Genomic DNA, 13,045 nt, shown 5'->3' with positions numbered 1-13,045 from the left:
AGCTGTAGAGGGCAGTGTCACTGGCCCTCATATGTGGGATCCGAACCAGGGCCCTCTGGCGTCCCAAGCCAGCTCTTAACCAATGCGCCACTCAGCTGTTACTATTTTAAACAATAAACGAAACCATTCCTATGCGGAGAATCCTGGTCTTTAGGATAAAATAAACAAATGCTATTATCTTTAATGCATGAAAAAGTCTTTGTTTGGAAGGTACAAACAAGTTTAGCTTGACCAGCAAAAGATGAGAAATTAATGTTTTGTGGTTTGATCATACAGTTTTCCATCAGAGAAGACTCTTATTTGTCCTTCAGAGAATCACTTTGCAATTTCCAAGCTGTCTATACTGATTCTGTATAGAAATTTCTGTTTTTATTTGCTCGAATGGGGTACTCAGATATCATGAGAATTAGGCAAAGGATTGTGTTTTGTGTTTTGTTCCATTTTCCAACTTTTTACCTTGAGCTGAGGCAAGGCATCCAAATGCATTCTAAGTTCTCCTCAGTAAAGAAACCTAGCTCATTACCTCTATTTGAAATACTTTGTATGTGAGCTGAGTGAGACTCGGGGTTCTGACTCAGTGCAGCTCCTCCATGCAAGCTCAAGCCCTCCCGGCATTACTGTTCGCCAGACCATCTCAAATCAGAATTCAAAGCTGGCATTCCAGCCTGTAGGTCTGACCTTCTGCCATGTAACCCAGGTCCATCCCAGCTCCACTCTGGCTCACTCCCTTCCTGTGTGCTAGCCTTATTCCCAGCCCTGCTACTCCCACACCAAGCTCGGGCTGCAGGCCACCATTTCACGGTGAGGGTGGTGGCATCTGGGCAGGGGCAGCAGTCAGGACAGCAGGGCTATTGAGAGGCTCCACAGCCATATGATGGAGGTTAATTGGAGAGGCCAGAGCTGCAAAGTAGCTCATGAAAGGACTTTGAATGATTCCCAAGTTCATATTCAGATATTTATTTGCGTACCTACTATATGCCAGCTACTATGAGGTGCTGGAGATATAGTAATGAACTAAACAGACAAAAATCCGTGTTCTTACAAAGCTTGCATTCTAATAGGTGGAGACAGACAATAGATAGAGTAAATTGCAGTATATTAGAAGCTGATTGGTGCAGTGGACAAAGTGGGAAAAGGGGCTAGAGTGACAGGACAGGGTGGTCAGAGGCCTCACACAGACCATGACATCTGAGCCAGGTCTTGAAAGAAGTGAGGGCATAAAACCCTCAGGGGCAGGGCAGCTTCAGGAGGATGGACAGGAAGCCAAGTCCTGGGGTGCCAGCAGGCCCAGCTGCACGAGCAGCAGGGTGGCCCAGGGGCAGGATGAGGGAGTGAGGGGTGGGAGGTGAGGGCCCAGGCCCAGATCACGGGGGGCTGTATCCAGAGGAGGACAAAGAGCAGGTTTGGGCCAAGCAGAGACAGGGCCTGATTCTGTGTGAGGAGGTTGCTGGTAGTTGTGAGGAAATTAACTGTCCAGGGCTGGGGGTGATAATCCAGGTGAGAGGATGGTGGCTGAGGCCAGGGTGTGTAGCACGTAGAGCGAGTGAGAAGAGCTCAGGTTCTGGAGAGCTGAGGAGATGTTCTCACTGCTGATCATCCTCTAGTATAATCTAGAACTACCTGGAGAATAGTTTCGTCTTGTCAGTGGGCACTTTCAGGCTTATCCTCCTCTCGTCCTCCCCTTCAGTGGCTGTCAGTTCAACCCTTTCTTGTTCTCCCTGAGTGACACTGCCCTCTGTTGCTTGGGGTGGTGTGCAAAGCAGACTTGCTGCACCTCCATCACAAGGACAAACGCAGCCGGATTCAATCTCAATTTCAATCTCTCTCTCTCTCTCTCTCTCTCTCTCTCTCTCTCTCTCTCAGCCTTCCTCTTCGCTTCTGGGTAAACATCCTGAAGAACCCGCAGTTTGTCTTTGACATTAAGAAGACCCCACACATAGATGGCTGTTTATCGGTGATTGCCCAGGCGTTCATGGACGCATTTTCTCTCACGGAGCAGCAACTCGGCAAGGTAAGGCCCAGCTCCAGGGCTTCCTGTAAGAGTCTGAAGTGCTCCTTCTTGTAAACATTCCAATAATAAACAACTGGCCTACATCACACCGGCTACAAAGAAACAGTCAATGATATCACTGAAAATTCGCTCTTCTTTAAAAATCTCATTTTTGTTTTAATCTAGTTTTTTTCAATGAAAACCAAAATAGCAGGTGATTATCCCAGAACTGCAGAACTCTTTACCACAAAGTATAAAACATTCTGTAGACACTAATAAACTGTTAATCCAAAGTCTGAAATCACTGAAATTGGCCTAAGTTAATTCCATCTGAATATACCTAAAAAAGTCTATTTGAATAAAACGAACTGTTTATGGAATTCTTCCCCATAAACAATTTGTTAATTTATAATCAAAACATCAGTTTGTCAGTTTACAATCAAAACATCAATATTGTTTTTACTAGGGTTTTCTTTCCTGAGCAAAAGCCCTAAGAAAGGAAAGGAAGATAAGACTACAGAGCAGACTTTGAAAGAGATGTTTTGGTCCTATTCAAGCACTCCAAAATACATTAAGCTGAGCATTATCTGTAACTAATGGATTCCAGAAAATCTTTTCAAGCTGAGCAGTGGCTCTCGTGCGGAAGGATTTGAAGAGTGCCTGGAATGAAGTGTGATCGATGTTTCCTAGGTGCTTCAGGCTCCTGGTCTAAGTCTAAACTCACCATCACCCCTCGTGCTGCAAAACAAACCTCTTATTACTTTTGTCTCCCAGCACTGAGTAGTTTCTCCAGGTAGAATCCTCAGCATTATCTTCAGCTCCTCCTCCTCCTCCCTCAGGAAGGAAGAGGTTCCCGCAGCCTCTGCCCCCAATTGGTTACCACTTGTTTCTGTCTCTAAAACGTCTCTCCCTTTCTTCCCATCCTTCTGCCCTATCCCTTCATCCCCTCTCCACTGGGATAACTGCCTCCTGCCTGGGGTCCTTGCCCCGAGGTCCATCTCATCTCCCCAACTTTTCCTTTTCACTGGGTCTCAGGTTATCTTTCTAAAACATTAATCTTGTCAGTCTTCTGCTTAAAAATTGTCACTACTTCCTATTTTACCTGCCACGGCCCTTCCTGATTGGTGTCAAGTCTCTTTTCTGGCCTCCTCATTTTCTTGCACATTCCATCGACCTCCTATGCTACAGCTTCTCCTTTGCCCAGACTTCCTATGAACTTGTTTTCACATCCCTTCGTTCATCCTTTTCCTGTCTTATAAGCCTGTCTAGTAAAATCGTACTTATTCATTTACTCACAAACATTTAATTCATTCAACATCATTTCCCAATGGGTACTATTGGGTTGTCGGAAAAGGCATCATGCATGTTTGCAACAGATGGCACTAGTTCATTTTTGGAAGTACTAGAGTCATTCGTATCAATGTTATTTCTATGTCATTTCACAGCTGACAGTTCTAGCTTCATTTAAAAAAAATTGAGTGATTTGGTTGAGTTTTGGAGATTTTACAACAAGTTGAAGATAGAAGACCAAACTGTGCATTTTTGCCATATTTTACTTCCATAAAGGGAAGAATGCGTGTCAAGCTTGTGAAAAATTGCCTCAAGTTTATGGTGACGATGCTCTACAAGAACGTCAGTGCCAACGATGGTTCACGAAATTCCGTGCCGGTGATTTTGATCTCAATGATGCTCCTTGGTCAGGGAGGTCCACCGAGGTTGATGACGACAAAATAAAGGCATTGATCGAGTCACACCCACGTTACACAACACAAGAGATTGCAGAAACATTGAACATCCATCATTCAAGCATTCACGACCACCTGAAGAAGCTGGGATACATAAGCAAGCTCGATATTTGGGTTCTGCATGAACTCAAAGAAGTTCATTTGACGGCGCGTATAAACATCTGTTATATGCTCATTAAGTGTGAGGAAAATGACCCTTTTTTGAAGTGACTGATAACTGGTGATGAGAAGTGGATTGTTTACAACAATGTGGTGCGCAAACAGTCTTGGCCCTGACATGATGATTCGCCTCAAACGACATCGAAAGCAGACATTCATCAGAGGAAGGTTATGCTCTCAGCGTGGAGGGATTTTAAAGGTGTTGTGTTTTTCGAGATCCTACCAAGGAACCAAACAATCAATTTGAATGTGTACTGTCGGCAATTGGACAGTCTGAACGAACCCATCATCCAGAAATGTCCAGAGCTTGTTAATTATAAAGGAGTTGTGTTCCATTGTGACAACGTGAGACCACACACAAGTTTGATCACCCATCAAAAATTACTGGAGCTTGGATGGGATGTGTTGCCACACCCACCATACTCATCTGACCTTGTGCTGTCAGATTTCCACCTGTTTTGCTCTCCTCAAAACTCCTTGCGTGGTATAACGTTCAATTCAGATGAGGCTGTAAATCAGCACCTTGTTCAGTTTTTTGCAAATAAAGACAGGTCCTTCTATGAACGAGGAATTATGAAGCTCACTGAAAGATGGCAAAAGGTTATCGAACAAAACAGGCAATATATCATTGATTGATCTTTGTTATTTATATAAATAAATAACCTCTGAAAAATGTAGACAAAATGTGTCATGACTTTTCCGACAACCCAATAGAAACTGGAGGAGACTCAGGTCAGCCTAAATATATGTACCTAGTTTGTGAACTTCCACCTGATGTAGCTCCCACAGCACTTTCTTCATTTGACCAAGAAGGTTCCTCATAGCACCCAACACACCGAAAGACTCTTATATGCTTATTTATTCAAAGTAAAAAATGGCTGTGTATCAATTACTTTGCACTTGGTATATTTCAATTAATCCCAAGAACCACATAAAGTAGTAATATTAGCCTCATTTGATAGATGAGGAAATTGATGTTCTGAGATGCCTAATATCAAAGTTATTATGATCCCTGATTTGTCCAATTCTACAGTCTTTTTCTTTACTCTCCACCCTGTTATTAATTTCTGGTATCATAGTAAACACTGTGTAAATTTGTCTTCCCGACTAGATTGTAAGCTTCCTGAGGGCAGGTGCCAGTCTTTCACACCTGATGCCTGCCTACAGTGCCTAGCTAAATACACCTTTATTGAATGAATGACTGCATGATTTGTGGGCTCTACTTAAAACTTGACAAGTGAAAAGATCTCAGTCCAGGCGTCCTTCAGAATGATTCAAGCTCTGATGTGGCCATTCAAGCCATTGATACATTTCAAAATGTACGGGGACATTTCAGACCTGTTATTAACTCTCCTATCTTCCCTGAGTAGAATTTTTAAAAATTTTGTGAAGAATAAAATCTTCACGTATTTTTTAATATGATCACTGTTATAATAACATAAAAATGTTCAAACTGCCAAGGACCTTTTGCAAAATTAGACCTCGATCCACCCACACTAATGATCATGTGTTTTCCTGGGGACCCTGGAAGATCTTTATAATAAAATAAAAAGGACAAGCAGAAAAACCTGCCACTGCCAGGTACTTACCACTTTCATGATTATATAATGGGCTCAATCAGACCTACAATCAATCTTTTCTAAATGCCAAAATTCACTGGTGGGTGAGGATGAGAGCAAATGTTTTAATTCAGGCTTTTTACAACCATCAGTAATGAACTATGATTGAGATAAGTTCCATTGTTAAAGTAACTCAAAATCTTGCAAAAATAATAATTTTAGTTCTTTTATGAGAGGAAGGCAGAATATATTAGCATTTCATCTGCCTGAAAATAACAGTGACTCACCGGAACTATCTGGATAGCAGTCAGTCATTCAGTCAACATTTCTGAAAGCCAAGTGCATGCAGCCTTGTTACCAGAGGGTGACGACAGTGGTGGAGGCCCAGCTACACGGGTACTGTTATAAATTCTCCAGGGTTTCCTACTCTTGGTGGTGGTTGCACTTTTTATTTTATTTATTTTTTTTTTTAGGAAGCACCAACTAACAAACTTCTCTATGCCAAGGATATCCCAACCTACAAAGAGGAAGTAAAATCTTATTACAAAGCAATCAGGGATTTGCCTCCATTGTCATCTTCAGAAATGGAAGAATTCTTAACTCAGGAATCTAAGGTATTGTTGGAAAGTAGAAATAAGATATTTGGTTACTTAAAAAAAAAGTCATTTCAGAATCCCTCAACAAGCCTTTCTTTCTTAAAGAAACATGAAAATGAATTTAATGAAGAAGTGGCCTTGACAGAAATCTACAAATACATCGTAAAATATTTTGATGAGGTAAGATTTCAAATGACATTTTCAAAAATTGGTATGAATCAGTTACCTGGATTTGGTTCTGAAGTATTCTGTGGGCGTCAGTGCAGCTCTGGCAACCCAAGTGGCCAGAAAAGGGAGGCCAGGGAGCCTGCGTGATGGGGTCCTGGCACCAAGCCAGACCCTGCACCTGGCCTCTGCCGCCTTTGGACCAGCCTGCATTTACACTTGAGTTAATGGAGCCTACAGCCACCTTGACTCAGGTTAACTTGGATAAGTAAGTAGTGGTCCTATCAAATGGGGCCAGCTTATGCTTGATTGTAACTTGCTAAAATGAAAGCTAAGCTTGTTAAACCACCTAGATTCTGTATTCAATAGTTATATGAAAGTATGACATTTTTCTAACGTAAGCAACTATTTCAATAAACCATTCTCCTTAATAATGAATTCTCCTTAATCTGGATGTTTTTTCTTTGGGAATTCACACAGACATAGTCATCAGATGCATTGTTTCCAAATATATGTTAATTCCCCCTTCCCTGATTCCCCCCCACTCAGTCATGCTGGGACAGGCTATCCATGTCAATGGTGAGAATAGCTCACCCATTCCATTTGCTACTTGAAGATCAAGTGAAGAGCTAAGGTAGGGTAGAGGCAATGAGTTCCTTCAACATGATAAGCATCCCTCTTTTCCAGGGGTCAGGGGTTAGAAGGGAAGCACTGGGGAGGGGAGGACTAGGCCAGGGAGGGGAGGGGAGAGGGGAAGGACTCACTGCCCAGGATGGAGGGGAGGGGAAGGGAGGGGAGGGGAGGAGGGGAGGGAAATAGTCGTCTCTGATCAGGATGCCCCTGCTTGCTGCATTTAAGAAGCAATATTTGCCTGCATGTTGGCTGCCCAGGAATGCTTGCTGTGCTTGGAATGGCTGTGACATAGTGCACAAAACCGGGCCTTGGAAGTCTGGCCCCATATTGTAAGCAACTAGTTGGTATTTCTTGCAAGCTTCTATTTTAAGCCCAAGCGGTGTTGATCCTGTGATAATGACTTAGCAAAACAACTTGCAAAGTGAGTATGTAAATGATTGAACAAAATGTTGGCATCTGCTCCATACAGATTTTACTACTCACAGCATCAGGAATGTAAAAAAAAAGAACAAAACTAATTGTAATGTTAAAACCACAACATCTAAAATAACTATTCTAATTGTCAACAGATCCTAAATAAACTAGAAAGAGAACGAGGGCTGGAAGAAGCTCAGAAACAACTCTTGCATGTAAAAGTCTTATTTGAGGAAAAGAAGAAATGCAAGTGGATGTGATAACTCTGGGGCCTGGCTCACTCTGGCAGAGTTCTTCAGACAACTTGGGAGCAAAATGGCTGCTTGAGCTACTCTGTGTCGTTCATGTTTTAAGTTTGCACATAGGTTCCACTTTGAGCACTGTCTTTTTAAGAGACCCGGGCACATGCACAGCTTTCAGAAAGCACACCAACTACTGTGCCTGCGTGTATGCTGTGGGACCCCACTCCTGTAAATAGAGCTAAAGTGGTTGTTGCCAACAGCCGCCTTGTTTACAGAGAACACAGGGCCACTGAGCAAGTGTCAGGACTGCAACTCTAGTCTTCACTTAAGCACAATCATGTCAGTGGTTTTGTTTGGAAACTACAGCTATGTAGCACTTGTGACTACGGCACTGCTGCAGAGAAGGGACGCTGCCAATGATCAAAACAAAATGTGAAATGAGTCATTTGGAAACAAGGTGGAGGTGTTAGGGTAACCTCGAGGATTGGCAGCACTGAAACTTTTCCCCAGTAGTTCTTGGAAAAGCCGACCACAGAAATTGGTAGAGTACACTTAGCATTTGTGAGTGTGAGTGTGTGTGTGTGTTTTTAAACCAAAAACTAACAGTGTTGCAACATTGTTGAAAGGGCTCGTGTTTTTTTTGGTGGTCATCAACTGCGCTCCATCCTACTCACCTCCATTTCACTAAGGAGCTCTAAAGCAAGGAGAGTGAGTAGGCTTTATATTTCAATGCACAGCAGTTTATCTAGACACTTTGTCTTAAGGTATGTTCCCTTTCATTTTATTTTTTTCATATTAAATGTATTTGACAGTGGACATGTTGGCTACCGTTTAAAAAAATCATTAGTTTATTTCTGTCTAAAAACTGATCAGGTCTGTGGAAGAGTAAATCACTCCCCTAATCCCACATTTCTATACTAGTGTCTCCTTGCTTTAGATTTCTGGTGAACCCTGTGGTTATAAATACTTGTGTGTGATTAAAAAAAAAAAAAGATACATTTTACATTTCATGAAATCGCTGTTCACACTGGAGTATTATATATGAATATATATATTTGAGGCCCAAGGCCTGAAAAGTATTAGTATGAAACTTGGTATCTTAGTCTTACTATGTACTTTTTGACAGTATTCCTCACGAGAGAAGTAAAAATACTCATTTTATTCATGCCTTTCTTTTTAAAGAATTCCTTATCCTGTTAACATTGTAGTCTTTTTATTACCAATTTTTTATTCCTGAATTTTTGCTGCTCATGACCAATTTTAATACCACTGTGTTTTCCTTCTAATAAATCAGAAGTGAAAAGTTTAATTGGCAACTCTCAAACTTTCTTTACGTGGCACCTTGCACCCTAGGAGCTCCAAATCCCAGGCTGAAGAAAGCAATGTTTTCAAGTAGCAAATACAACATGGATCACACACTCCTTAAAACCATCTACCAACACTGTATCAGGATTTCCGTCTGAATTTGTCTTAGAGAAATGCAATTTGTTTTGCTCCTCAATATCTGGTAAAAAGTGAGAGGTGACACCTCCACACACTGACCAGAGAAAATAAGCAGTGACTGCCCCGACAGGCACCTTCCCAACCCCATCGCTTTTGACCACTGTCCGTCCAGTGGAAACACCTCAAAAATACTACCAAATAAGTTTCTTATGAGTATGAAGGCGAGAGGCGAGGCCCGCATCTAAGGCTGCTACAGTCTTGATGTGAAGGCATTCGTAAGGGAACACCAGCAGGAGAGCCGAGCGCCAACGGTAGGAGAGTTGCCCCAAAGCCTTCCTCTTCTCTAGAGTACAGAAGTGCCGAAGCGCCAGGGATCAGCGACAGCTTTATCTCCGTCAGTACCAGTCAATGCGACACGAGGGTGTCCCTGCCCAGCTCCCCGGCACGAGTCCTGTGGGGAGACTGCCCTCCTCTTCCGGGGGCTGTGCTGCTGGGGACTCTGGGCGAGTCACTTACCTCTTTGTGCCTACTTCTGTCTATTCTGTCCTACCTCACTGAGGTGGTGTGAAGACTCACTAATATATGTAGCGTGTTTGTCAATCCTCCAGTGAAAGGCACTATCTGACCACATTAGCCAAATGACGTCAATGGCCAAATTCGATGTGTGCTGGAGACAATCAGTCGATATTAAACAGCAACCAGAGAAACAAATGGCAAACAATTTCTATTTTCAAGTTTCTTTGCGTATTTTTTTGGTGCAAAACCATTTATAAACTTTTTTTTCCTAACACTAGTGTCTACAGCAGCATTTAAAGATTAATTCTGTTCCCTTTTCTGTATTAGGGAGTTGAAGTCTATTTCTTATTGTATACTTGATTGAAGCTGTTCTTGGAGATCAATGTTTTAAATGTCTATATCCAAAATAAACATTTTGATGTAAGTATGGACTGTTTTTGTTGTTTTTTTCTTTCACATTTTCTAGTTATAATAGGTTTTTTTATTCAAAGTGGCTGCATGGAAATTATCTTCCAGGAACAAGGTGTCACTGTACACACTATGTGAATAAGCAGCTGTGTTATGTAGTAAGTAAATCTCGTTTTTTCTAAGTGATGCTGAGGGCTCCGCAATTGTACTGCCGGCATCCAGTATCAACTTGGACTTTTGATCGTGAAAACTTCTGGATAATGCACACTCCATTTGGTTTGGCAGACTTGAGCTTTGCCTTATTGACCTAAAGCTATTCCAGCAGAATTCCTTTAAAAGATGATGTTACAATAAAAAAGCAAATGATGGCATACTTAAGGATGCACAGACATAAAACATTTATAATAATCTGGTTAGATTCAAAGCCATGGGAAGCAAAGTTAAATACCAACAATACTTCTAAAGGGACCCCACTGGGTTAAGTTTTACAATGAATGGCCCTTGTTCTATAAAGTCACAGGATTCAATTATTTGTACTTTGTTATTTTCTATTCACTCTAACTCCAAAGTCAAAATCAGTGAGCTCCTGTACATTGCTAAAAGCATACTGGGTGGTTGAAATAAAATCAAACACAAGACAATATAGGTAGGTAGAAAAATATTAAGATCTTTAATAAATTATATGCACACATCTTGTAGAAAAGGTAGCATTTTGTAATGAATATATATTTAGATATTTTAAGTTGTATTTTTTTATGCTGACCTATAAATTGACATTTTTTTCAAGAAGTAGAGGTTTATAACTCTTGTGTACAGTAAACTAGAAAATGTTTACTGATGCTGTCATTGCCAAACATCTCAAAGAGTTAGAAGGAATTCAACATGGGCATGTTTCAGGCAAAATGCCAAAAAAATTCAACAAAGTAAAATTAATAAAATGATTTTTAAACTTGATTTCCTAGTTTCTTTTATTTATTCATTATTTTTTACATTCTCAAAGGGTTGTCAATAAATATTCTACATAGCTCTGAAGCTGTTTTAATGCTTCACTTGTCATTAATACAATCCTAAAACCCTGACACGGGCGCAATACAGCAGCTCATACCTTTTCTTGACGCAAATTTAAGTGTTTTGGCAAACAGTAATAAAGTATCTAAATGCCACATATGTTAAAACTTCAAGCTTTCTTGAGTCACTGATTTCATCCTTTTTGATCTGCCTTTTCTCCAAAACATCATTCTCCCGAGGATCCAAGTTCCTCTAGTTGTTTTCTTTGTGTTGTTTCTAGTTCTTCCAATCTTTTACGAAGTAGAGAGAGTTCCCTTTGATGCTGTTCCTCCTTAAAAGCACAGAAAAAGGGGGCGGAGTGGGGGGAAGCAGACAGGGTTCAGGAAAAGACAGTTAGAAAAACTGGTGGAAAAATAACAGACAGCAGCCTCCGTCCTCTTGTACTCAGGCCTGCCACATCTGGCCAGGAAAGGATGAGCATTCAGCAGCCTAAGAACACAGCAGCATGGGCTAGACTACGAACCAGTCAGTCCTTGTTTCTCTCCTGCCCCAAGCTCTAGCCTTAGGCAAAACCCCAGCTCTATCCTTCTCTAGGTCTAAACTCACCAGGAAGTGAATTCGAAAATACTGTGCACGTGCTAGGTGTGCTTATATGACAACTTCCTAATAAGACTGGAGTTTAACAGCAGTTTATTCTAAACAAAGCACTTGGTCTGAGATTCAAGTCAGTGACTACAATCTTTGGTGCTCTTAGAGCATTATAAATGTAATCACTTATTAACAGTTCATCTTCTAAAAATCCTCCAATCAACTGGATTCCTTCAATGTCTTGGGGATCTAATACAGTAGGATCAGCCCAGGCTTTGAAATACGACAGATATAGACTGAAATTGGGAATGATACTAACTTCTCTAAGAGCATTTTTCATTAGGATTAAATAGAATATTGTATGGAAAACGCATAGTGCAATGCATTAGTAGATGCTCGGCAGTAGTAATTACATGAGTGAGCTACTAACTCTCGATTACTCGAACGCTCATCAATCAAGTTCCTTCTCTTCAGTTGCCTAATAGGAGATTTTACTGCTAGCACCATCAGTAAAGGACAGAACAGATTCAAATCCACTTTGCTTATCAGCAAATTTCCCTGGTAAAGAAAGACATGAGCTTTTAATTCTGTGTTTAAACAGGTAACAACTTACAGAAATGTTTGCTTAACTTCTTTCCCCTAAAATAAAGGCTCATACCTGCACATGAGGAAGAAAGCCCAGCTCCATGCCTGGGGCCACGGCTGAGGACTGAAAGCTAACAGGGTTGATGGATGCTGCTGCTGGAGGTATGTTAGGAACCAAAATTAAACTTCGAAATTCATTATGTCTTCTCTGTATATCCTTTAGTCTTTTTTGAAGCCTTGTATATTCTTCAAATGGAACATTTTGTCTTAAAAAGAAAAAAAAAGTGTTTCTGTTCTTTAAGACAGTTATACTGTATTGAAGAACAGCATGATTCACAGAATTTTAAATAGAGAAGTATTTCTAAATGATAAGGTTTATCTGTTTATAGCATAAAACTGTGTTTATCAAGAAAGAGAAACAGAAATATGACATCTTAATCATATGTATTGTTAGCATTGTGGGCTATAAACTCATGTTAAAGATTTATTTGCCAATTAATCAAAGATTTAAAAATCTCTTGATACTTTTATTTTCATTTCCCTCTACTCCCCAACCCACGAATCCTGAAACTTAAAAGAGACAACTTAAACCCAAAGGGTGCCTTATTTTACAGAAGGAATCAAACAGAAATAGAAAAAAACACTAGGTTGACTCTTATGAAATTGCCTTTTTTTTTAGGTGAAATATGGTCAAATATAGGAAATTTCATATTCAACCTAATTCTTTAAAACATAGCTAATGAAAAAGGTGACGTTCCAACTTTACGGAAAACTGACATAGATAAAAATGCTAACTTTTCAGGCCTTCGTAGATGCTCTTTTTGGACATGAAATTCCTGACCATCAATCACAACAATAATCAAATACACTGGGTTGTCAGAAAAGTCATGAGACATGTTTACGACAGATGGCACTAGTTCATTTTTGGAAGTACTAGAGTCATTCGCATCTATGTTATTGCTATGTCATTTGACAGCTGACAGTTCTAGCTTCA

The 13,045-nt window shown here is 40.6% G+C and overlaps 2 protein-coding genes across 3 annotated transcripts in view; one reads left to right on the top strand and one right to left on the bottom strand.

The window, feature by feature from the left end:
- The window catches only part of PLXNC1 (plexin C1), a 163,484-nt gene extending 153,598 nt beyond the window's left edge, over positions 1-9,886 (top strand). The window contains exons 28-31 of one of the 2 annotated variants that reach the window (XM_019661264.1): positions 1,864-2,011; positions 5,927-6,067; positions 6,155-6,229; positions 7,417-9,886. In XM_019661264.1, the coding sequence (XP_019516809.1) occupies positions 1,864-2,011; positions 5,927-6,067; positions 6,155-6,229; positions 7,417-7,521 (469 nt within the window). In that variant the 3' untranslated portion in view covers positions 7,522-9,886. Of the gene's footprint in view, positions 1-1,863; positions 2,012-5,926; positions 6,068-6,154; positions 6,230-6,763; positions 6,928-7,416 lie in introns of those variants that run through there. The other variant, XM_019661265.1, reaches the window with a different exon arrangement.
- Positions 9,887-9,975: 89 nt separating this feature from the next.
- The window catches only part of CEP83 (centrosomal protein 83), a 119,456-nt gene continuing 116,386 nt past the window's right edge, over positions 9,976-13,045 (bottom strand). Inside the window, exons 13-14 of the mRNA XM_019661262.1 lie at positions 12,125-12,391; positions 9,976-11,209 (exon numbers count right to left, since the gene is read on the bottom strand). Coding sequence (XP_019516807.1) covers positions 11,105-11,209; positions 12,125-12,391 — 372 coding nt within the window. The 3' untranslated portion in view covers positions 9,976-11,104. The remainder of the gene's footprint in view (positions 11,210-12,124; positions 12,392-13,045) is intronic.

Source organism: Hipposideros armiger, unplaced genomic scaffold, assembly GCF_001890085.2.
Source record: "Hipposideros armiger isolate ML-2016 unplaced genomic scaffold, ASM189008v1 scaffold_342, whole genome shotgun sequence".
Classification (NCBI taxonomy): Eukaryota; Metazoa; Chordata; class Mammalia; order Chiroptera; family Hipposideridae; genus Hipposideros; species Hipposideros armiger.
This window is presented reverse-complemented; position numbering and strand designations above follow the sequence as displayed.